The sequence below is a fragment of the Blennius ocellaris genome (genome assembly GCF_963422515.1).
Source record: "Blennius ocellaris genome assembly, chromosome: 5".
Classification (NCBI taxonomy): domain Eukaryota; kingdom Metazoa; phylum Chordata; class Actinopteri; order Blenniiformes; family Blenniidae; genus Blennius; species Blennius ocellaris.
This window is the reverse complement of record NC_137654.1, coordinates 6,667,856-6,692,208: the sequence shown is the minus strand read 5'-3', so window position 1 is coordinate 6,692,208 and position 24,353 is coordinate 6,667,856. Positions and strand designations below refer to the sequence as shown.

At 43.2% G+C, this 24,353-nt stretch overlaps 2 protein-coding genes across 2 annotated transcripts; one reads left to right on the top strand and one right to left on the bottom strand.

The window, feature by feature from the left end:
• Window positions 1-1,886: 1,886 nt before the first annotated feature.
• On the bottom strand, window positions 1,887-11,004 carry LOC308130629 (uncharacterized protein). Its single transcript, XM_080497042.1, has 6 exons — window positions 10,792-11,004; window positions 9,371-9,543; window positions 8,339-8,557; window positions 6,596-6,756; window positions 5,917-6,049; window positions 1,887-3,365 (listed from the first exon to the last, which is right to left on the bottom strand). Exons 1-6 carry the CDS (start codon window positions 10,967-10,969, stop codon window positions 3,189-3,191), a joined length of 1,041 nt encoding a protein of 346 aa, XP_080353168.1. The 5' UTR covers window positions 10,970-11,004; the 3' UTR covers window positions 1,887-3,188.
• A 1,407-nt stretch (window positions 11,005-12,411) lies between these two features.
• fam50a (family with sequence similarity 50 member A) lies at window positions 12,412-22,470 on the top strand. Its single transcript, XM_080497104.1, has 13 exons — window positions 12,412-12,644; window positions 13,369-13,453; window positions 13,663-13,762; window positions 15,364-15,494; window positions 15,825-15,901; window positions 16,029-16,095; window positions 16,545-16,606; window positions 16,714-16,790; window positions 17,447-17,501; window positions 17,962-18,010; window positions 18,389-18,459; window positions 21,681-21,791; window positions 22,278-22,470. Exons 1-13 carry the CDS (start codon window positions 12,534-12,536, stop codon window positions 22,284-22,286), a joined length of 1,005 nt encoding a protein of 334 aa, XP_080353230.1. The 5' UTR covers window positions 12,412-12,533; the 3' UTR covers window positions 22,287-22,470.
• Window positions 22,471-24,353: the final 1,883 nt, after the last annotated feature.

Sequence of the window (24,353 nt, the reverse complement as noted above, 5' to 3'; positions counted from 1 at the left end):
GCCGCACCCCCGAGGGTGCCACGCCTGAGTGAGCGTGCTCCCCGGACTCCAGCCACACTCACCCCGGAACACGGTGGGGCCACAGCGGGAGGTGCTGGGGGGAGCCCCCCCCCCCCCCCCCCCCCCATCCTGTGTTGTAAGGATTCCTGTTTGGTTGCCGAATGAATTCAGATGCATTTGTTAAGCCACTTCCTCAGCACACCCGTCACCACACTCTCTCTTCCTCTCTGACTCTGTGATGTGTTTTAATTCATTAATATGTTAATTTAAATTGAAGCAGGACTCAGGATTGTGCTTAAAACTTTGTTGTTGTTGTTTTTTATTTCAGCCGACAAGAGTCATTGCAGAGCAAGACAAAATAATATCTCATCTCGCATCATCAACTCTAAAACAATGAACACATTTCTTCAACCTAACTCTTTAAATGAACCGTCGCCTGGTTTAATAACACACACATACTGTACATAAATTAAGGAGATATTTTCTTTAATCTCTGTTTTCAACCACATATTTCTACACATCGTGACCCTGTTGACATTGCAGAGCAAGACAAAACAATATGTGGAAATAGCAGCTCACAGAGCGTGAAGACTCAGGACTCGGTATCCTGAGAGGGACAAACTCAACAGACTGATTCTGTTGAAACAAACAGAGCAACAGTGACACCTACTGCCATAACTGTCTTACACCCACCTCTTCTGTGTTTGAGGGCATCCCAGCCGTCACATCATATAAATAAAAACATAACAAAATATTACAACTCAGGCAATATAAAATAAACAATTAAAACAACAAAAAAAACAAACAAGAAGGCCGTTGCTCGGCTAATCCCCCGCCAGAGGGCTTTATATTTTCTTACAAAGCCAGCTCTAAGGCAGCACACTTGGTACACTAGAGGGTGTTCCATGGGTCCTAGTAGATAATAACTATGGCGACCAAATTTCAGACCCTACCGATCTTCAAGGTCAAGGTCAAGGTCAAGGTCAGGCCACTTGGTATGCTGGAGGGTGTCCCCAGAGTACTAGTAGGTGTGTATAAAATTTCAGAGCCCTAGCTCAAAAACGTAGGCCTCCAGAGCCCAAAATTGTTTTTAAGCACTTCGTGACCCTGTGACCTACTTAATATGCAAATTAGGTCAAGGTCACCATAGTATCCCTTCCCCCTCTGAGATGTATCCACATGTGAAGTTTGGTCACTGTGGGCCCAGGGGTTGCCGAGATATAGGTAGAAACGTTCGAACGGACGGACGTACGTACGGAGACTGTTTCAAGATCCCCCTTCGGAGCCTATAGGCTACGGAGGGGGATAATAAACACCAGGGTTGAGATGGCAAGTGTATAGTGTCATGGCAACGTCGACACCGAGACGTCTCCTAAAGCGTCTTATTGATATATGTGACCTGCTGTTCTTCCCGCTTTAACCGTCTGCTAGTGAAGGCCAAATGAAGCTCCAGTAAAGCTTCATGAACCGCTTTCTATACTTCCTGACTCCACCAGGTGGCGCTCTTGGTTTGCAGATCAAGACTGAAAGACTGGTAATGAAAGTGTTTTCAAACATTTGTTGATGAAACAGTGCTATCTAGTGGCTTCAGGAGATAAAGACAGTAGTTCATGAAGCTGCATTGAAAATGTCCCCCAAGTAACGAGAATCAATCGACGTGAAATCAACTCCTTTTCCAGCAAATCGTCCCGTCTTGACGTGGAGGTGGAGAAGCTGCACCAGAGCTGCTGGACGAGCAAAACTGTTGATCAATGTTATTGTGGTTTGTTGTCATGATGCAAAACACCGAGCAGCTTCAAAGAATCCTTTTTATTTCATGGAGATGTTTCACATGACATGAGAGTCCACAGGAAAATAAATAAGTAGAAAACATGACGTGACGAAGGTGTCCGGAGGATTTCACCGTCGGCCTGCAGGAGCTTTGGCTGAAAAGTCTCAATCTACACAATCATGAGGATAATCAGGAACACAGTCCAGTCGCATATCAGGGGAAGAGTTCTGAAAACTCAGCGATGGAACACTTCATGTGGACGAGGTTGATGTGTTGGAGATTGAAATGAGAGATGACGTCACTTCCTGATGAACATTACAGCAAAAACAATCTGATGTAACGTCACAGAGATTTTCCCTCCAACAAAAACCAAGAAGCTGCAGGTTGAAATGAAGAAAAACTTAAGGACTCGTGAAGCAAGTTGTTGATAAAGACGCATGAAGGGGAGGATTAAATATGTTTACAATTCTTTTTACTCTTTCTTTTCTTTTTCATGTAAATTCAAACCTCCACATAACAAAGACATTTGTCTTATTCATATAAATGTTTCTTTTTTTTTTTTATGTCCAAACCTTTAAAAAAAAAAATTCTTGTCACTGTAGTAAAATAAAATCCGCTACTTAAAATATCCCAAATTCTTACAATAACAATAAATGCTTCTGTTTAAAAAAAAAAAATCCTAATATCATCTCTCATTACATATGAGAGACGTGTGATAAAAAGCTGCTGCCTCTTCAAAACTGACCTGAGAAAAATAAAGCAATTAAAAATAGCTGGAAGCTCCATAATAAACTCACTAAAACCTTCCACACAAATTCAACCCTATTAATGATTCACTCATTGTTTATTATCCTTTGTAAACAATATTGGAAATTCATTGATGTGTCTCATCAGAGCAGTGCATTATGGGTATGAATGACTGTTCTTCAACGAGCACATTATTGATCTAGTGGTCTGTTTTGGTGATTCTCAGCTGCTGAGACTGGTTGGTGCTCCTGCGGTGGGTTTAACACTACGTTTCCACAACCGAGTCACATTCAGTTAATTAGTCGCTTCAGTCGTCGGGGAAGATTCATGCTGACGTCAGGATACGAGGATGTAAACATGGGAAGCAAAAAAAAAACAAAGAAAATCTCCCACCTAGAGTTAAAAAAAATAAAACAGAAGTGGCTTGAAAGTGTCAGGGAACCTGACTTGACTCCTCTCAGGAGACCGGAGGAGGCCCGAGTCGTTCATGTTGATCCTGTGAACTGATTCCTGCTTCCTCTCATCTGAAACCCTCTGGAACGCTTCACCTGATCCAGATGTGAGAAACAGCTTCCTCCGGTTTCTCTTCCAGCTTCAGACGACTCTCCGTGTGTCACTGTGCTCAACTCATCTCCTCTCCGCTCTGGCGACGGTGACAGTAAAGCGCGCTCTACGCCGCCCCCTGCTGGAGATTGCTCTGGTAGTTCTCCAGGCAGATGTGGACGCGCTGAGTGAAGTAGTTGGGGTCGGCGATGGCCCGCAGGAGGTCGGTCTGAACCAGGCTGACGTCGTACAGCTCGGCCGTGGACGCCGTCCGGGTGTCGGAGCCGCCCGGGGCCACGAACACCTGCCGGAAGAGGAGGTTACACACAGCTGCTCACTGAGCTTGCTGGATACGTCCTGAAGTTAAGCACCAGACGCCGACACCAACACTCTGGGTTTGCTCTTATGGAGGGAACGTCAGGGTTAACCCTGGGTTTTAATCACCGTGGCAACTGACTCTGAATGTCTAACCTGCTCTGGACCGGGACACGTTCTGGAGAAGATCACAGTGAGTGTAAAAGCTCCGCCTCCCGTCCAGTCAGACCTCTTGGAAAATGACCTGCCTGGTCCTAACCTCTGGAATGCCCCCCCCCCCCCCCCCCCCCTCCCTGTTAGACAAGCCCCCTCACTGTCCATTTTTAAAACTCGTCTTAAAACCCATTTTTATTCTTTGGCTTTTACCTCAGCGTGAGACTCTGCTCTGGATTTAGTGCCTTCGTTTTGTTTTAACTTTTTATGTTTTTTTTATTGTTTTACCATCTGATTGTTTTTATTGCTTTAACTTTTTTATTGTTTTAATGTTTTTTATGTTGCTTCTTATATATTTTTATTTCAATGTACAGCACTTTGTCTCAGCTACGGCTGCTTAAAGCGCTTTATAAATAAAGTTGAGTTGAGTTGAGTAGTCTTACAGTTTTTTACGATTGTTTACACACTAAAATAAAAATTTGCACACAATTTGCGAAATTCTACTCCAAGGAGCAAAACACCTCCACAGATTTGCACAACATTACACACAATGTTTGCTTCATCCTTTTGGCAAAACATTACACACAGTGCTTTGTAAAACTCTACACACATTTTCACACCTCAAACACAGGTCAGGATTGTGACGTCACTTCCTTGTCATTGCCAACGACCACACTAATGAACAAACTGGAGAATCACATCCACCAGGTGTGGAAACACACGTGTGCTAATTTGAAAACGCAGCACGCAGGTCAAGTGTATGAACTTCATTCAGTCATTTTGATTTGTTTACAGATTGTATTTGTTTCATTGATTTTATTGTTGGTCGATTACTGTAACTGATTATGATAAGAAATACTGTAAGTATTGAAATAAACACTTGAACTATTCAGTCTGCAGCATCAGTGTTGTGCAGCGGTTGGTAAGTTTATTTGTGTACATTCTCCCTCGATCTCAAACTACTCATGAACAATGTTGTGGGTTTGTCACAATTTTTTTTAATCTAAATTATCCCTTACATAACAATGTCTGGCCAAAAATCTAGCACATGCTATTTCCTACAATTAGTTTTTTATTTATCCCAGCAGTGTGAAACTGGCTGCAATAGTGTCTGATCATTGAGGACTGTGTTGGTTAAATGAAAACGAAATGAAAATGAAAGCATTTTCACAAATATGTATATGTTTTGACTGAAGTGTGTCATTTTGCAAACAATCTTGGAATTATGCTAATTGAGTGTGGTGTTTGGATAATTGTGATTCTATTTTGTAAAAAAGAACCTGGTTTTAAACAAGAAGGCCGTTGCTCGGCTAATCCCCCGCCGGAGGGCTTTATATTTTCTCACAAAGCCAGCTCTAAGGCAGCACACTTGGTACACTAGAGGGTGTTCCATGGGTCCTAGTAGATAATTATGTAGAATCTGAGAGGTCTTCTTCATAAGCTATGTCAAAATACGTCTCCAGAGCCCAAAAGGTGTTTTTTATGCACTTAGTGACCCTGTGACCTGATATGCAAATTAGGTCATGGTCACCATGGTGCCCCTTCTCCCCAGGTGGAGTGTCCATGTGTGAAGTTTGGTCACTGTGGGCCCAGGAACTGCTGAGAAATGAGGAGAAATGTTTATATGAAAATACATGTATTGTGCAACCATGACGAGCAAACTTCAGACCCTACCAATCTTCAAGGTCAAGGTCAGGTCACTTGGTGTACTGGAGGTTATCCCTGGAGTGTGTATCATGTGTGTATAACATTTCAGAGCCCTAGCTCAAAAACCTAGGCCTCCAGAGCCCAAAATGTGTTTTTAAGCACTTCGTGACCCTGTGACCTACTTGATATGCAAATTAGGTCAAGGTCACCATAGTATCCCTTCCCCCTCTGAGATGTATCCACATGTGAAGTTTGGTCACTGTGGGCCCAGGGGTTGCCGAGATATAGGTAGAAACGTTCGAACGTACGGACGTACGGACGTACGGATGGAGACTGTTTCAAGATCCCCCTTCGGGGCCTATCAGCCACGGCGGGGGATAAAAATTGCGTGTAAACAATTGAAAAAAAACTGTAAATAATCCTCATGGGTGGGAACGCAGAACTTCTCATGCCGCTGCAGTGATGAATTAATATTCCAACACACACACACACACGCGCACGCGCACACACACACACACACACACACACACACACACACACACACGCACACGCACACGCACACGCACACGCACACGCACACGCACACGCACGGGGGAAACTCAGCCTCAAATCAACTGGATGGAACATCTAAAGTAACAGAAAAGCCGTGAGGAAGCCCGGCCTGAAACGTTTCCGCTGCAGTAAAGTGAAATGATCGGCCTTCTAGAGAAACGTCCCAGGGCTCGTTGACCTTTCGGTACCTTGGGATTAACGACGGTGTCCTCGTCGTTCTGTCGGATGTTGTCGTCGATGAAGATGTGCTGGACGTCCTGGTCAAACGGGTCGACCCACAAGGGCTTCCCTCCCCGGAGAGAATACGCGTTACAGGCCCACCTGGAGGGGAGCCAAGAAAACGCAGGGATGTCGGACATGCCGGCCAAACAAGATGACGTCCGAATTTTGTTTTCCAAGAACAGGTCCTTTCTAATGTATTCACTTTGTTTTAGAAAGAACAATAGACACAACCTAAGACATGAGAAGAAGATTGAAACATCCTGAAATGGAGCTTTTTTTTTTTTTTAAACCAACTCTTCAGGCTTCATTGTGACCAAGTCTGGTAACTTCCTCAAACCAACTAGGACGTTTAATGACAGTAGCACAATGCAGGCTGACGTCCTCCTGGAATTAATCGTGTTTTTAACTATATTTTAAGCCATAAACAGTAAAAAAATATATACATAAAATTGATATTTGTAGCTTTTTTTTATTGAATTTAGCATTAAAGTTGCACAGTGTAAACTCATCTGTTTGCTGTAAGATAGAAATATAAGGGGAGTTTCTGTTATTCTGAGGTTATTGAGGTTTCCTTTAACTTGCGACCAAACTGAAATGAGTGTAACAGGTGGAGGAAGTGAAGCTGAGTGAAATGACGGAGCCGACCAGTTGTAGTCGTCCTCGAAGCCGCCGAGGCCCCGGGCGGCGCTCAGGTAGTCGTACGGCGCCCGCTCTCCGTCCTGAGACGACACGCGGTCGGCGGCTCTGCTCAGAACGATCTTTGTCTTACTGCAGCGGATCTTTCCTGGACTCAAGTCCACACTCAGCTGAGCCAGAGAGAGACAGAGAGAGGGAGAGAGCGAGAGCGAGAGCGAGAGAGAGAGAGAGAAGAACAACTATGCTCAATGTGTCGTCAGCACAAAATCCAAAACAGTGTCATTAAAGCAAAGCCTAAATTAACTGCTATGTCAGCAATAAAACGTCACCACATGTAAAGGTCACGGACGTCTCTGGAACAAAAGTCACGTTGGCTGAATTTTTTTTTTTTTTTTGACAGAATATCTGAAAGGCTGTCTGTCATGTTCACTGCCGACATGGCCGAGGCCAACATGACAGACCAGAGGACAGTCGGCTCATCGGCCTCAGCGTCAAAGTAAAAGCACCACTTATAAGAGGAGGACGGACCATTTTTTTTATTTTTTTTCCCCCATGTGGTGGTTTCAGAGCCCGACAGGTGAGGATGTAAAGGATTCACATGAGGTTTTCTGACCACTCTGCAGCTCTTTTGTCACGCTGCCGCCGTACATCAACGGTATTGTGCGGTGTTGCCATTGACTGTTGTGTTTCTCTGTCTGAGGACGAGGCTCTTTAGGCTGCGGCCGCTGACTGTGCAAGGCTGGCGGTTTGAAAAGACTCATTTCAGGAGCGGACATTTTTAATACTCTCGCCGCTAAAATCATCCCGGTTAAGACCTGAGGTACCGAATAAGCATTGCAAGGGCCAATCCCAATTCTACCCCTTAGCCCTTCATCTGACCCCTACCCCTTTGAATTGCGCGTTCACGAGAGTCTGAGGGGTGTCTCATTTCACTAGTGAGCAGAGGCGGAGGGGTGAGGGGAAGGGCTATTCACCCCTCTAGACGGAGCGTTTACAGATGCACACTTAAACAGAGGGGTAGGAGGAGTTTCAAACTTCCACATAACTCACCAACAAGGACTCGCATTTCACATATGTACGCTTCTAAAGTTATATAAACCTGTTTTGTTTTATTCTAGTAAGAACAGCAGTAGTGCTGCTGTATGGAGCTTCCGTGTGTATTTGTTTGGTAGAGACCGTGTTTATAACATTTTATTATTACACTGTATCGTTCCAAAGTCTTCTAATATGGGTGTTTTGAAAACAGGGACCCCTGAGCAAACCAGGAACCTCCTCCGCTTTCACATGGTGAATGAGGAAATATTTCTGAAGTCCAAATACAAAAACTGAAGTAATCCATGTCTCCGTCTATTTCTTCACCTTGATGAGGAAAAGGTGGAAAACGAAACAAAGCAGCCAAGCTGCTGCAACACGTTGAATTTGGGACGGCAGGAAACGCTCCTGCTGGAAAATCAACAAACATCCGTGGCTCAGCTCTGCTGATGTAACGGCGCCGTATTATGATGTCATAACTGTGAGACAGAGTGAGATGGGGAGGGGCTGAGCAGAGGGAGAGGGGCGGGGCTGAGCAGAGGGAGAGGGGGAGGGGCTCCCAAATCTAAGGGCTGAAATTTTTACCCCTTTGCCTTTGCCCTCGTTTTGGAGGCGAAGGGCTAAGGGGTAGGGGTGGGGGTACAAAATAGAATTGGGATTGGGCCCAAGACTATCCACTGGCAGTAAAAACACGTGGATCCAGGTGAGCCGGTGCGTTACCTTCAGGTCCGGCAGGTCTGGGAACAGTGGGTGAGCCCCCTCGTTCAGAGCTCGGGAGACTGCCCTCAGCACTCGGGTAAGGTCGGACCCGAACGTGCGGAAGACGACGGCGAACTGCAGGCCTTCTTGTGCCAGGTCTCGCAGCAGCTGGAAGAAGGACGGGAGGATCCAGTGGTACGTCCGTCCGTCCTCGCCCTTCAGAGACAAATCTTTGTCTGCCTGCGGAGGACAGAGTGGAGGAGGAGTCAGAAGCCCGGATCCTCGTCACACGGTGGAGCTGCTTTGATGATGCGATTGCAATTTTTCCTAAAGATCTGTTTTCTTCAGTTTAGACACGTACATATGTACGGTTCATGTTTTGTAGCTCCGGATAAATTATATATATCGGGGATAAAACTGTGAAACGGTCTCTTTTTGGTCACAAAGGTTGCAGATCGCTGGCTGAGAATAACATCACGAGTACAAACGTGGGTATTTTGCTTCAGACTGTTAACAGAAGAGTTTGTTTGGAGTCAAACCACAACGAACATCTTATCCGGACTTAGCAACAAAAACAACAACAATGAGGGTAAATAGGAGACGACCACAAAGTCAAAATATGAGGTGCAGCACAGAAATGTTCCATAATAAATGCAAGTCCAGCTCACACAGACACAGCAGATTCTGAATGCAGCTCCTATAATCCAATATTAAAATGGAGGGAAAACCAAGGAAAAGCTGGATTTGGGGCAAGAAACTTTAAACCATGTGAAAGTGTTGGGAAGCTGCATGACATGACTCCTTTAACTGATGAATATCTTTACATTGAGCTCATATTCAGATGAAAGACTCAACCATGTCAGAGAACAGCTCATTCGAGTGATACCATGCTTGTTGCAATCTACACTGAGACGTAAAGCAGCTCAAACAGTGGAAAAGTGCCATATAAGTGAAATCCACTGGCCAGTTAACGAGGAGGTCGGTGGGTCTTCATCCCGTTGGGTCACAGAGATTCATTGAAATGTCAGCGTCTGGGAACGGCTCTCTTCTCACCTTGACGCCCTCGGGCCAGCGGAGCAGATCCAGATGTTGGTCCAGGACGCCGCGGAAACGCCGGCCGGCGCCAGACGTGAAGCCGAGCGTCCGGCCGAACGCGGAGTAGTAGCTGACAGCATCGCTGCAGGGGGGCAGCAGGGAGGGGGAGTCGCTCAGCCAATCCCAGCCTCCTGAAAACACACAGGAACACGCCTCTGAAACCTTCATGGCCAAAAGAGACTTTTTCAGTGTTTTCCACCAATAATATTTGTCTGGAGCCGCAAAACTAAACACCCCCCCTAATTTAATAAATTGATGCATCTACAAAAAATAAAGGTTGCATTAATGAAGTGTCATATGGAGGATTAAATGTGTCAAAATTAAATCAACAAATGCACATTAAATAATTAATTACAATTTGAATTAAATGTATAAATGTGTCATAAATTCATAAAAGTGGCAATTTATTTTACTTAAATTATTTCACTATTTACACTAAATTTGAGATGTATTTTATTATATTTTTAGTTAACTCCAAAATTTGTTTTCCCATTGATTTGACCAGTTTAGCCATTTTTAGACATCTTGGCTCTTTTAACGTTTTTTGCTGTTGAGCCGTTTATTGCCGCTGTACATTTCCTAATGGTGAGAGCACTTTTAGCTATTGTACCAATTTCTTTTTTCCTTTTTTGGGGGTGAACAGGCATATTGGATAGGGGAGAACTGTGTGAATGAATGCATATGCATGCAAACATATATATATAGTGTGTGTGTGTGTGTGTGTGTGTGTGTGTGTGTGTGTGTGTGTGTGTGTGTGTGTGTGTGTGTGTGTGTGTGTGTGTGTCATACTAACTGTTGTTATTACAGAATAATAATTGAATACTGGAGAAGGGGTACTTGATAAGTCTACTTCTTCACACCCCTTTACAGGCATGATGACCAGATATATGAGGTGTGTGTATGTATGTGTTGTATAGAATTAAATATTTTGTATGAATATATTTTCATAAGCAATCATTTAATTATTATCATCAAATGGCGTATATATTTTTGGAGACGTGTTGTATGTCTTCATTCATATGACATTCATATGACATATGCATGTCATATGAATGTCATATGAATGAAATGAATGAATAAAAAACCCAAACACATTTATTATAAAGCTTCGAAGTGTTATACTATTTGTGAGTCTCGTTCGAAAACCTGCGGTTATTATTATTATTATTATCATCGGCAATGACAGAAGCTGACGGAAGTCAAGTCACCAATTAACGGGGAAACCAGATAATCCGAAACACCGCCCCTGTTTAGAAGACACCTTAGTATTTCATTCATTCGGTAAATGTTCGGGAAATAGCAGCGCTTATATTTAGAGTGAAGTACAGAAGAAGTACAGTACATGGTGGTTTTGAAAGGAGAAGCCTCGGTCCTGTTACCTTGTTTGTTCTTCCGGCCCCAGGTGACCGTGGTCAGGAAGTAGTCCAGAGCAGCCACGGTCCCCTGGCCGGTCACTGCGTCCGACACCAGGATGGTGTTGTTGAGATCGACGTGGAGGACCAGCTTCCTCCCGGTGACGGGCTCCTCGCGGCCCGCAGCTCGGCTGCTCCCCTCCATGACAGAGGCAGACGTTACCTGGCCGGCTCGGTCAGTGGATGATGGTTGGGGGAGTTTGTTTACCGGCGTTTCCTCATTCCTGTTCGGTTCTTCTTCCTCAGCCTAACCGGGGATATTCCATCCTGAACGACGGGCCACAGCGCCCCCTGCTGGTCTTCAACATAAACACGATAGATAGATCGATAGCTAGATAGATAGATAGCTAGATAGATAGATAGATAGATAGATAGATAGATAGATAGATAGATAGATAGATAGATAGATAGATAGATAGATAGATAGATCTAATTTCGTTCGGGGCGTGGCATCATTTATATATACAGTACATACATGCCCCCCTTTAGTGCTATTAGAACAATTCAAAGCTTGGCGAATTCAGCTTTTTTTTTTTTTTTTTTTATAAAAATGTGTAGCTTTTTAAAGGCAGTCTTGATATGTTGTATTATATTGTGAACACATAGGGATATTTTTTTGGTAATTCTTCAGTCGAAACGTCCTCCAAATCTTCACCAATTTGAACATTTCAACTTTTAAAACTATAAACTTACAAATTAACTTAAATCACTTTTCAGACTTCTTGATAACTTTTGTAAATATTTAAACTTTTTAAAATAATTTTTAACATTGAAGTGGATGGGAAAACCCTTTAACTTACCTTAAACTCCTCCAAATTAGAACCACTTCAGGTTCGCTTTACTTTCAAGGACCAATTGATTAGATTTTGGGAAGTTAACAGCTATTCCTGACTAAATCCCCAAATAACTGTGGAAAAATGTGCTTGCGATGCTAACTTGATTCTGCAAACAATTGTAGCATTTGCAAAGGTATGCGCTCTACCAAGTGTCCGTTTGAGTTTACTCTTTTTTTGTTATTTCTTTTTTCGTTTGTATGTTTGTATGTGTTTTACCAACTTTTTGCAAAAACTATTCACTGTAACTGGATGAAATCTTCAGGGATGATTTGTTGTCATTCAACTGTGAAAAAAAGAAGTCCTACACAAAGCAGATGGGAGAAGTTCCCCCGTCCCCGTCCAGCGCTGCTACTTATTCAGGTGAGAGTTATCAAAAGTCCTTGTCTTACAAATCACAGAGTCCAGCTAAGTTCTACTAATTAAAAATGGTTTGCACAACAAAACAAAGTGTTCAAGTTGTTTTCTTGATTTGCCTCAATTTTGTAGAAATGTAAAATATTTTGTTCACATAATGTTAATATGTTAATCAGCCACATCCTGTTATATCTATTAAAAGCTAACATTTATATTTGTAAGTCTTTAGATTCTTGCTTTATTGCTGATGAGTGTCGATGTCACAAACGTTATGCCTTTTTAGCGTTTCTGTTGTAAACACGCTCCTTCTTCTATGTCTTTCATAATTCCGAGGTTTTTCTCAGGACCATGAAGGTGTCACTCCTATGACGCAGCTACCCAGAATGCACTGGGAGTTTGTTGCGATCAGGCCGGAGCGGATTCTGCAAGTTGGAAAATCTTCCCGATACAAGTGTATTTCTTCAGCGGCTGTGTTATAAAGATTTCTTGTGAGCGGACGAAGAGAAGACAGAAGCCAACATGGCGCAATACAAAGGAGCTGCCAGCGAGGCGGGCAGAGCCATGCAGCTCATGAAGAAACGAGAAAAGGAGCGCGAGCACCTCGAACAGCTCAAACAGAAAATTGCTGAGGTATGGGACGTCCCAGAACGATTTAAAACGTGTTTCTGGTTAATATAAGTCCACACATCCCAGATAAACCACGACCGCGGCCCACACAAACAACGTTTTGAGACGCCCAGTATCATTTACGGTGGTACTGGTGTTTCGCATCCAGTGGCCTCCGAGTTAACTGGTGACCTCTCGCGCATGTGTAGTTATCAATGTAAACACGCGCGATACACAACAGTCAATAAAAATGGATTAAATTATGTTTTCATGTACTTTCACTGTATATGCTCTACAAATACAAAAAGAAGGGAGTTTTGACGTGAAATAAAACTTACAATAAATCGTGATTAAGTCACTGAATTTGTGCAATTTACTAATTATATTTTTAACTGTTTTTCATATATACTAGGGAAGAATCAGCCTAAAATATAATCAAGACTAGTGGAATAATTTTGGCACTTATTTTTCTTTCAATATCTCACAAGTTAGACACGTTTTATACTTTATTAGAAATATATATTTTCGCACAAAATTAAAGGGTGTTGAGCCTCTTTATTGTTATTATTTTTTATTATTATCTTGTTTACAATAGACTTGTTTGCTCAAAAGTTCCCACTGTTGAAACAAACATGCCCAGCTTGAGCTAGCTAACGTGTATGGATTTCTCTTATCATGAGAAATAGACAATAGAGCCGTGACGTGGTTTTTCAAATGAAGTTTTCACCTTCTCCCCTTCCCTCTGCAGGACAACATGGTGAAGGCCAACATCGACAAGAAGTTCTCGGCTCACTACGACGCTGTGGAGGCTGAGCTCAAGTCCAGCACCGTGGGTCAGTGTCTTTGAGAGGTTGACGTCACATCAGAGTGACGCCAGCTTAGGGGTGGGGCCACTGTAATTCAGTAGTGAGGACAGGCTGTCTGGGGCAGGGAGGGGGCATGTTATAATATTATCATAGTCATTATGTTGACATGCGCTGGTAATTTCACCATGAGAGTTCTCATTCATATATTTTCTGGGGGGGGGGTCTGTTTCTGCTAGGTCTGGTGACTCTGAATGACATGAAGGCCAAGCAGGAGGCGCTGGTGAAGGAGCGAGAAAAGCAGCTGGCCAAAAAGGAGCAATCCAAGGAGCTCCAGCTGTGAGTGATCCGTCCTTGTCCCACAGGAACTGGCTTGAGATCAGTTTGCCTCTGTTCCTGAATGAGGCCTTTACAGAGGTTGAAGTTATGTGTATGCCGAGGTTCTTCTAGATACTCTCCATCTTTCACGCACATCTTTGACATTTAAGAGCCTGATAGAGGTTTTTTTTTAAATAAATAAATCCTGTACAGTAAAACCATTAAACTCCACATGTGAACCATACTTCCAGGCCTTTCAGATCAACTCTTTATCAGGGAAGCAATTGCTTTGAGTTTAATTCAGCGAGATAACGTCGAACCAGATTCTGTCTTATTTGAATGGAACAGAACATCCAGCTCATTGGTTCTTTTTTTGATTAGGTTGATACGTTTGTTTTTCTACCAGTTTGTACACAGAATTGGTGATAAAGCCTGAACAGCTACATGATTAATTATATTATATTGAATATGACGACATTAATAAAATAGAATATTACCAATACCGATATCATCCAGAGTCGACACGCACGTCGGTGCATCAAAAAATCCCGCTTCACGGGATCCGTCAATTTCCCGCTTCCCGTTCATTGTGTTAAGTGCAGCGCACCGCAGTGCATGCTGGGTGCGGTCAGACACGTTTTCAGCCGCGTGGCATGGCGTCGCCCCAGAGCTCCCTGCAGCTCACGTCCACAAGGCAGAATCCCGTCAACTGTGTCTAAGTAAGCTGCTGGAATCGTGCGGCGTATCATGAAACATTTGTAAAAGGTCCAAACTCACTATAGTCGAACCAAAACCAGGACAAACTCAGCAGCTGCGCACATTATTTCTCGACTCAAATGTTTCCAGAAATACTTTTCGCCAAACTGTTTTAGTAATTAAAGAAAGTTTGGAACCGGGCCGCCATCTTGGTTTGGTTTGAAGTCCAGGAGCAGACGAGGCATTCAGGCGCTGTGCGTCACTCTGAGCCGTGCGAGCTGCAGCGTGTACATACACTACGGTGAGCTGCAGCGTGTGCATGCACCACCGCGAGCTGCAGCATGTGCGTGCACCACGGCGAGCTGCAGCGTATGCATGCACCACAGCGAGCTCGGTTCCTAAGGCAGTGTGTAGCAAGACGCTCCGCTCTGCTCTGTCTTGTATGAAAGTGTTGAGGTTGACGGGAAATCTTCTTTTTTGGATGCGGTGTGTTTGTGTTGCCAGAGAAACGCCCCTGTGGGCACCGACCAGACACTCATCATGTGATGACGTCTTTATATTCTTTACCCTGAAAGGTCACGCTCATGGCGTGATCGTGGCATAATCACTGTTTACCTACAGGAAGATTAATAAATCGGCGTACGACAATCACTGTCTCATACCAAAGCTTAATGTTTTTGTGTTCATCTGCAGATACCAATATTGTGCATCCCTCGTATTTCATTTACCTGTTCTGTACAATTCAATCTAACTCAGTTTTATTTATGTCGCTCCAAATACCACACACAAATCTCAAGGCAGAAAAAAAGCACTCTATAATTGCTTCATGAAATGGTAATGAGAATTATAACACATCCGTTGTTGGTATTTGTTGCAATTTGAGGAAGCTGAAATGTTCAAACAAGCCTGTGCTCTGCTCTCTGCAGGAAGCTTGAGAAGCAAAAGGAGAAAAAGAGAAAAGAGGAGCAGAAGAGGAAAATTGCCAGGCTGTCCTTCAATCCGGAAGATGAGGACGAGGAGGAGGAGGAAGAGGAGGAGGAGGAGGAAGAGCAGGACTGTGAGTGTCTGGGTAGTACAGTTGACATGCTGCCGCGCGTCGACGGCGTTACAATGTCAATGAAAGATTTTCTCATCTTGACATGTGGATCAAAACGTTCACAACCTAAAGCTAAAATCATTGGAAATCAAAGAAAGAGTATTAAAATAGTGTAATTAAATCAAACCATGTGTATGTTTGACTGCTTGACATGAATCAAACGACGTTACGAGGTGCTGAAGAAATGCTGCTGCAGGAACTGGCCCTGGATGTGACCTGCTCAATCACCGCTTGCTTTTTTCTTCACCTCACTGAACAAACTCTCACTGATGTTTGACTCCGGTCCCGCAGATCCTCCGGATAAGAAGAAGAAGCTGGGGAAGAACCCCGACGTCGACACCAGCTTTCTCCCCGATCGAGACCGAGAGGTGAGCCCAGTTTCTGCTGGAACACTTGTCTGTGACGCTTGGCCTCGCCTCGCCTCGCCTCGGTGGAGCCAACCGCTGTCCTGTTTGAACTGTAATACCAATGTGGACATGGTGTTCCTCCCCGCAGGAGGAGGAGAACCGGATGAGGGAGGAGCTCCGGCAGGAGTGGGAGCTCAAACAAGAAAAGATCAAGAGTGAGTCAATCAAGGACAAGGACACACGTTCATGCTCTCATGTCAAACGACCTCTCACGGTTTTAAAATATCTTATTTACGTAGGTTTGTCATGACGTTGTTTTTTTTTGTATGCAGTAAAACCTCTGATGTAGGGACGCCCTGAAATCCAGTGTCCCCTGAAGACCTATGTCTTCAGGGGACACTGCCTGTTCTCACCTATGCCTGTTCTCAGTAGAGCTCAGTAGAGGGACTTTTAGACTGGAGGACATTCAGGACCACGGCTGGATTTAGGAAAAAACACTTTAAAAACGACGTTGTTGGACAAATGACACCGATTTAATATGCAACCTTTAAAGTTAAAAGTCACACCAGTATGATTGCAAATATTACATCACAGCACGGCCCCACAGTGTATAAAATAATGGCGCCAGCGTGTTTCGGTACAGTGACGTCTTCAATGTGTTTAGGTGAGGAGATCGAGATCACCTTCAGTTACTGGGACGGTTCTGGACATCGAAAGACTGTCAAGGTAAAGTGTGACACACTGCCAACACCACATATTTCTGATTTCCTGCATGAATTCTGCCCTCTTTCCAAACACTATTGATCACTTTTATTTGTTTGCTTTTCCTGCAGATGAAGAAAGGGAACACCATCCAGAACTTCCTGCAGAAAGCTCTAGAAGTCCTCCGGAAAGATTTCAGCGAGCTCAGGTGAGTTCACACAGAGGACTTTTCCACCAGGAAGAACCAGGTTCACGTCCATCTTGTTTTAGTTCGAAGCCCCGGAGCAGCCAGAGAGACAAAAAAAACAAAACACGTGAATGAGCTTGGGTTTTTTTTTTCACCATTTGGGCATTACATAGGGAATTTCTGCTCCTTTCACTTTATTTCTGGACGTGTCTGAATCAAAAGCTTCAGCATCAGGAGGAATGGAGGTGTGGAATGATAGGCTTCACTATAAAGAAGTTCTGTGGGTTAGAAAATAATGTTGGAGCGTCTCGTAGCGGAGCAACACAGCCTCATGCGTCATAACAAGACCTGAAAGTGAAGTAAATTACAATGATATTACCATAAAGAAAACAAAAAATTTAATATTGTATGACTTAAAAATGTAATTTTGACATTTCCTTGGCTACAGATCACTCAAAACAGTTGTAATTGAGTTTTGTTGATGCTTTTATTTTGGAGATTCCTGCTTGAGCATGTTAGTGGGACTCGGTTTCTTCAAATCGTTATTGACAATATCTGCCTGTGACAGTGAAATTGGTCCTGCAGTATTTGTGCAGTACTTTGTGCAGCCACCAGGGGGAGCTGAAGCATTAAAGCCTGTTTTAATTCCCTTCTCACCTCATGTGTTCTCCCCACAGGTCTGCAGGAGTGGAGCAGCTTATGTATATCAAAGAGGATCTGATCATCCCACACGTGAGTATTGTGACATCACTTCCTGTCTCTGTTTTGATTTGCTTCTCTTCAGCAGACCCTGTCATGTTGGCAGATTCTTCTTCATCGCGTCGCTGCCAAATTCCTGCTTTGCTTGATTTTTGATGAGTCAAATGCAAACGTTAAGTTGTAGAATTACAGCAGCGACAGAATCTGAAACATTCTGCTCCAGAATGTTTCATTAAAATTTACTTTATGTTGAGATTGTGATCATTTTCAGTACTAACTGTTGATCTTGTAAAAATATAGACATTTCATTCCATCCACTGTGACCACATCAAAGAAACACTTTGAAGTGTCAATTTAAAGGTTATTATAACAATATTTATAAAGAATATGTACATATAAAATACATATAAAGATTGTTTTGTGGCATAAATTGTGTCAGATTGAATTTCCGTTCTCTTGTTTTTGAATGGTTTTCCTTGTTTGTGTGTTTCAGCATCACAGCTTCTACGACTTCATCGTCACCAAAGCCAGAGGCAAATCTGGTGAGTGTCTCCAGCGTCGTGCAGCAGGAGTGACGAGGGTTTGAGACGCTGCTTACTGGCTTTTTAACCTCCTCACAGACGACAAGTTGTGTTTGTGGAGGTTTAAGAGACTGCAGTTCTTTACTGTTTCTCCGTTTCTACCAGCTGCTCTCTTTTTATTCACACAGTTTGAGAGTTTTTCCTTCTGCACGTCTGTGTTGCTGAAGAAACGTGAGCGTAAAGATCACCGACGGGTTTCTTCTGCACCGACGTCTCTGTGCTCTGAGATTCTCCCTCCATGTGACAGGATGTTTCTCTGAAGCACCAGAACCAGGCAGCGGTTTGACCGTCATGCCAACCAGACTCTCTGTGACGGGAGACGTGTTTTCTGTCCCACAGGGCCGCTGTTCAGCTTCGACGTCCACGACGACATCCGGCTGGTGAACGACGCCACGGTGGAGAAAGACGAGGTGAGCTGCGTGGAACCGGGTGTGAGACCTGCAGAGAGGAAGCTGCAAAGACCAGCGGTCGTCCTCATGGCACCCAAACCCTAACCCTCTTCAGACAGGCTCTTAAAAAGTCTTCAGAGCAGTGAATTCACAAATCTGCAAGTCTTAACTTGATCAATTTAAGTTTTGCTGCCATATTTCTTTATCTGTTTTGTGTTTAAGTGTGTATAAAATATCCAAGCTGCAAAGAAGTAGCATCACTGTCCCTGGTGGCGGAAAGCACAAGGAAGTGTAAATTCAATAATGCCCGGTTGGAGGGGAAAAATAATGTTTCTTCTTTTTTTCTTCACTTATTTATTTATTCATTCAACCATGTTCACATTTGACTCAACAGGGTCATACATTACCGTATTTTCCGCACTATAAGGGGCACCTAAATACCTCGAATTTTCTCAAAAGCTGCCAGTGCGCCTTATAACCCGGTGCGCCTTATATATGGAAGAATTGCTCTACTCGAGACTGCTATTTGACAGCTGAACAACCAGAAGCTTTTATTTTGACAACTCTAACTTCGCAACTGGCTCTTCAGAGCGGACGACACTCCACACAACACATTCATCACTCATGGTTGCACACCAACATTCTAACAAACCAAAATAAACTAGATGAAATAATTACTCCCTAAACTGGGGAACAAAAACACATAAACACAATCAACACAACACCAAGCCCAACAACAACCCACAATAACCTCCAACAACACAAAACATGAATTTGCGCCTTATAATCCAGTGTGCCTTATAGTATGGAAAATACGGTAATGTGAACAGTTCCTGGTGAAAAGGAGCACGATGAAGACATCGTCTTTTTATTCATTACCTTTGAATATGTACAGAAAAATCCATGACCATAAACGGCGGCGATCCATTCAACAACATTGTAACGCTTTATTGTGTTTAAAAATCAAACATTTGAACAATTTAGAAAACAAAACAAATTTCCCCATTGCAACATGCAAGTAAAAAATTTTTATATTCCTCCATCTGCATCTCCTTAAACATATTTTAAAATGTATTTATTGTTTGAGAACATTTTAATGTGTTCTTTAAAGAATTCCATCATCTCACCCCAGCAACTAAGAAACCCTCTGTCTTGTGGAGGTTCGGGAGAAAGGGACACAAAAATGTCCTTTTCGTCTCGTGTCGTCTGTGATCAAGGTCAATTTCATGTAAATATGTTCCGGGACCAACTTTGTGCTTAATTTTCCACTTGTTGCTGCTTTTAGCCAGTATGCTGGTGAAACATGCTGTGAAATGAGTGTCGTGCCAAAGTTGCCTCCCAGATACAACCTTCATCTCCCCCTTATACTCGTCTGACCAATAATGTAGATTAATAACACAATCACACATCTTCTGGCGCAGGCGCAGTCAAATGTGTCTCGTCTTAGAACTTTAGCTGTGATTGATGTAATTAGCCCCAACATGTTTATTTGCACACAATCAGAGATGTCTATAGGATCAACCACCTCATGTCATCTGCAACAACTTAAACCAAGTTCAGTTTATTAACTCAATTGGAACATTTACACAGTCTGATTCTCCAGACAGAAATAAAAGGCAACGAGTCGCTGGGATTTAACACCGTGACGTCCAAAACTGTTTTTAATCTGTAAACATTGGTCACTTTTTTCCTTTTCAAAAAAATGAGACGACTTTTTTACTTGTTTTTTTTTTTTTGTGCAAAATCTGCAGCAATATTTCTTCTATATTAGATCACCAGAAGGGTTGAAATGTGTTTCACACTTGCATCTACTTTCCCTCAACGTCTCGTCTGTCCGGACGTCAATAAAAGAAAAAACAGTCGGCGGCGTCAGTTTGAGCAGGTTTTTAATAAAACACAATGAACCTTCACAGTTCTTCAGAACTAGTTTAACTACATTTGTCTGTTTTATATGAAAACCTTCCGTCGCACCAAAGCGTCACGTTTCCATGACGACTGCCGTGGTGACCAATGTGACAGTCAGTCATTAATATTGTACCTGATGCCGTCACTGAACCTCAGACAGATGTAAATGAACGGTCTGGTAGAAGAAAGAGCATTTCAGCAGCCAAAGGGAAAGGAAGTTTTGTGGTTTTTGTCTGATTTGCACAGAATTACATCAACATTCTGGATCCACCCAAATTCATCTTTGTTTTCCTAAAACGTCATCCAATTGGATTCTTTCCATTTCCGAGCTCTTTGTTTCAAATTTAACATGTATCGTATTTTCCGCACTATAAGGCGCACCGGATTATAAGGCGCACCTACATTGATTGACATAATTTACAACTTTGTTCATATATAAGGCACACCGCATTATAAGGCGCATGGAACAGACCAGTGGTCAGCAACCTTTATAGCTCAAAGCCATTAGGTTACATTTTCCATTGATTCTAACACCCAGAGAGGTGCACACACTTTATTTTGATAGTCCTACCTGCAGCCTATGCCAGGAGGACACTACACACAAAACCTTCTTCACTGCTGGTTGACAACTTACAACTACCGGTAATAAACTAAACTACATGAACTAAGCAACAAAAACACAACACAACACAATTATTACCGACACCACAAACCAAATAGAACCCCCAATAATTGCATTTAAAACACCACAAACAGAAACTCCCATAATTCATTGCAGCTATCGGCTGCACTGAGGAGCTCAGGATGCAAGGCATGATGGGAATTCATGTTTTGTGTTGTTGGAGGTTATTGTGGGTCGTTGTTGGGCTTGGTGTTGTGTTGATTGTGTTTATGTGTTTTTGTTCCCCAGTTTAGGGAGTAATTATTTCATCTAGTTTATTTTGGTTTGTTAGAATGTTGGTGTGCAACCATGAGTGATGAGTGTTGTGTGGAGTGTCGTCCGCTCTGAAGATCCGGTTGCGAAGTTAGAGTTGTCAAAATAAAAGCTTCTGGTTGTTCAGCTGTCAAATAGCAGTCTCAAGTAGAGCAATTCTTCCATATATAAGGCGCACCGGGTTATAAGGCGCACTGGCAGCCTTTGAGAAAATTTGAGGTATTTAGGTGCCTTATAGGGCGGAAAATACGGTAATTGAATTTTTAAAAAACAAACAAAAAAATGACCAATCAAATGATAAAAAATAAAGTTTTAAAAATCTAATTGAAGACACGAGAGTCAAAGCTGATGGACAGGCGTGTTCCTGTGTCCGTTGACACTGTTTGTTTGTTTCCCTCTAAAGTCTCACGCAGGCAAAGTGGTGTTGAGGAGCTGGTATGAGAAAAACAAGCACATCTTCCCTGCCAGCCGCTGGGAGCCCTACGATCCCGAGAAGAAATGGGACAAATACACGGTGAGAGTCATTTTATCCCCCAAATCCTCCTGTTTACTTATAGGAAGGAAGAGAATTGTTCACTTTAAACAAAGTGGCCACGTCCTTCTGTGCAGTCGCTCTCTCCCCACACACACAATTCTTCACACAAGCTGCATTTCATCCGAAAGTACCTGAAACACTCAAGTCAAAGATGACACATCCCTCGTTATTTGTTTACATTTGTTTGATGATCTGAAACATTTAAGTGTGGAAAACATGCAAAAAAGTAAGGAATCAGGAAGAGAGCAAACACTTTCACACCCCTGTATTTATTTAAAACTTATTATATATATGATCAGAAGTCCAGCAGCACATTTGCTTCTAAAATCCAACTGAGAGTAATTTGGCACCATGAGTCCAAACATTTCAGCCTCAAAGAGAACAAACCAGAGCTGTGGTCTTTAATTCAGCCTGAGATGTTGGATCCGTTCTTGCAGAGTAACTGGATGCTTGTTTGTTTTGCAGATCCGGTGAAAACACCAGCATCTCCAGCCTCTGGAATCTGAGACACAACTGTTGTGTTGATTTCAGTCATTTGACCATGTTTGTTCTTCTCCACTCTGATTCTCCTGTGATGTAAATGACCCTGCGCTCATTGTACATAGTTAGTGTGAGCTGGTCGGCCTGTCTGGGCTGAATAAAGTAACCCTGGATACCAGTCCCCTCCTTTCTGACTCCCGGGACGTCGTGGACCTGGACACTTGGACGTGGACGTGGAGGAGACAAGACATCGCTCTTGTCCTGTTTAGTGTGTGTTTTGTTTTCTTCCTCTCTGTTGTGTTTGAGCTCTGATCTCCTCCAACTCGTTCGGCAGCACCACTGTTCAAGAGGCCGCCTGCACCTCCACCCTTCATTCAGCACCTGCAGCCAGACGTTTCAGTAGTGACGGTCAATAGAAGCTCCAGTAAAGCTTCATGAACCACTTTCTATACTTCCTGACTCCACCAGGTGGCGCTCTTGGTTTGCAGATCAAGCCTGAAAGACTGGTAATGAAGGTGTTTTCAGACATTTGTTGAACAGACAGTGCCATCTAGTGGCTTCAGGAGGTAAAGACTGGTTCATCAAGCTTTATTTAGTCATCACTGGTTTCTAGATGTAAACCAGGGGTGTCAAACATGCGGCCCGGGGGCCAGAAGCGGTCCACCAGACGATCTATTCTGGCCACCATATGATTTTTGAAGTGTGAGGTATAAAAATTAAAAGTGACAGAGGCTGATCTAAAAACACCAGATTGGCAAAAATGACATTCAAAACCGGCCTTGGTCAGAATTTGACCCCCGACATTAATGCGTCTGTGGAGGTCACATGATGCAACACCTTTCACAATAAAACAATGAGTCCAACTTATGTGAAGTGATACTTTAGACACGTAAAGTCAAAACAATTTCCAGATGACAAATTGTTATAATCCCACATACAGGTGACTGAGGGTTTTTTTTGCAAATATATCTGATTTCCTTTAATATGTATATTTCAGAATAGACTGGCCAATTCTTGCAGTTACAAAAATATCAAAAGAAGGAAAGACTTTGACATTTGTCCGTATCTGCAGTTTAATATGGTTGACTTGTTGGGCCTCCAGAGGTCACATTAGGTTGATGTGGCTCCTCAACTGAAATCAGTTTGACACCCCTGGTGTAAACACTTGGTGGGGCAAGATTGTATTTCAAGTCTAGTGACTCCAGAGTAAAGTGGGTGCCGTTATAACAACCATATCCACGCTGATCCTGTGAAAAGGTTGTGCACTGGAAATAATGGATTAGAAAATAGGGGGGGGGGGGGGGGGGAGTCAGATTGAACCTGGGTCTGCTGTGCCAAGATGAAAATTCCACCACTTGACCACTGGCAGAAATACGCAACTACTCAGATCCTTAGAGGAATTAGCACCGTGTGACTCCGTTCACCACGAGTGACCTCCAGTTTCTCTGCTCAAGTAAGAGTTTCAAACTTTTACTCCGGGAAATAATCGACCTGCATAAGTATATAGATTATTAATGGTTTGTTAGTTTTAGCTGCTAAACAGCTGGAGTTTGTTCAACTCACTCCAGTTCTGTGAAGCAGAGCCTCAATCAGCGTCGGCCAATCAGCTCTGAGCATCTTAATGACGTTAGTGGAGGTTTGAGCTTCAAACCCCACGAGGCGTCGACATCATGTGACCTGAATGAATGGAGCCACAGTCTGAGCAACACTTACACTTTACTGCTGCAATACACACTGCATGGTGAGAGAGGGGCGAGCTACACTAATGCAATACACATTGCATGGTGAGAGAGGGGCGAGCTACACTAATGCAATACACATTGCATGGTGAGAGAGGGGCGAGCTACACTAATGTAATACACACTGCATGGTGAGGGAGGGGTGAGCTACACTAATGCAATACACACTGCATGGTGAGAGAGGGGCGAGCTACACTAGTGTAATACACACTGCGTGGTGAGGGAGGGGCGAGCTACACTAATGTAATACACTCTGCATGGTGAGAGAGGGGTGAGCTACACTAATGTAATACACACTGCATGGTGAGAGAGGGGCGAGCTA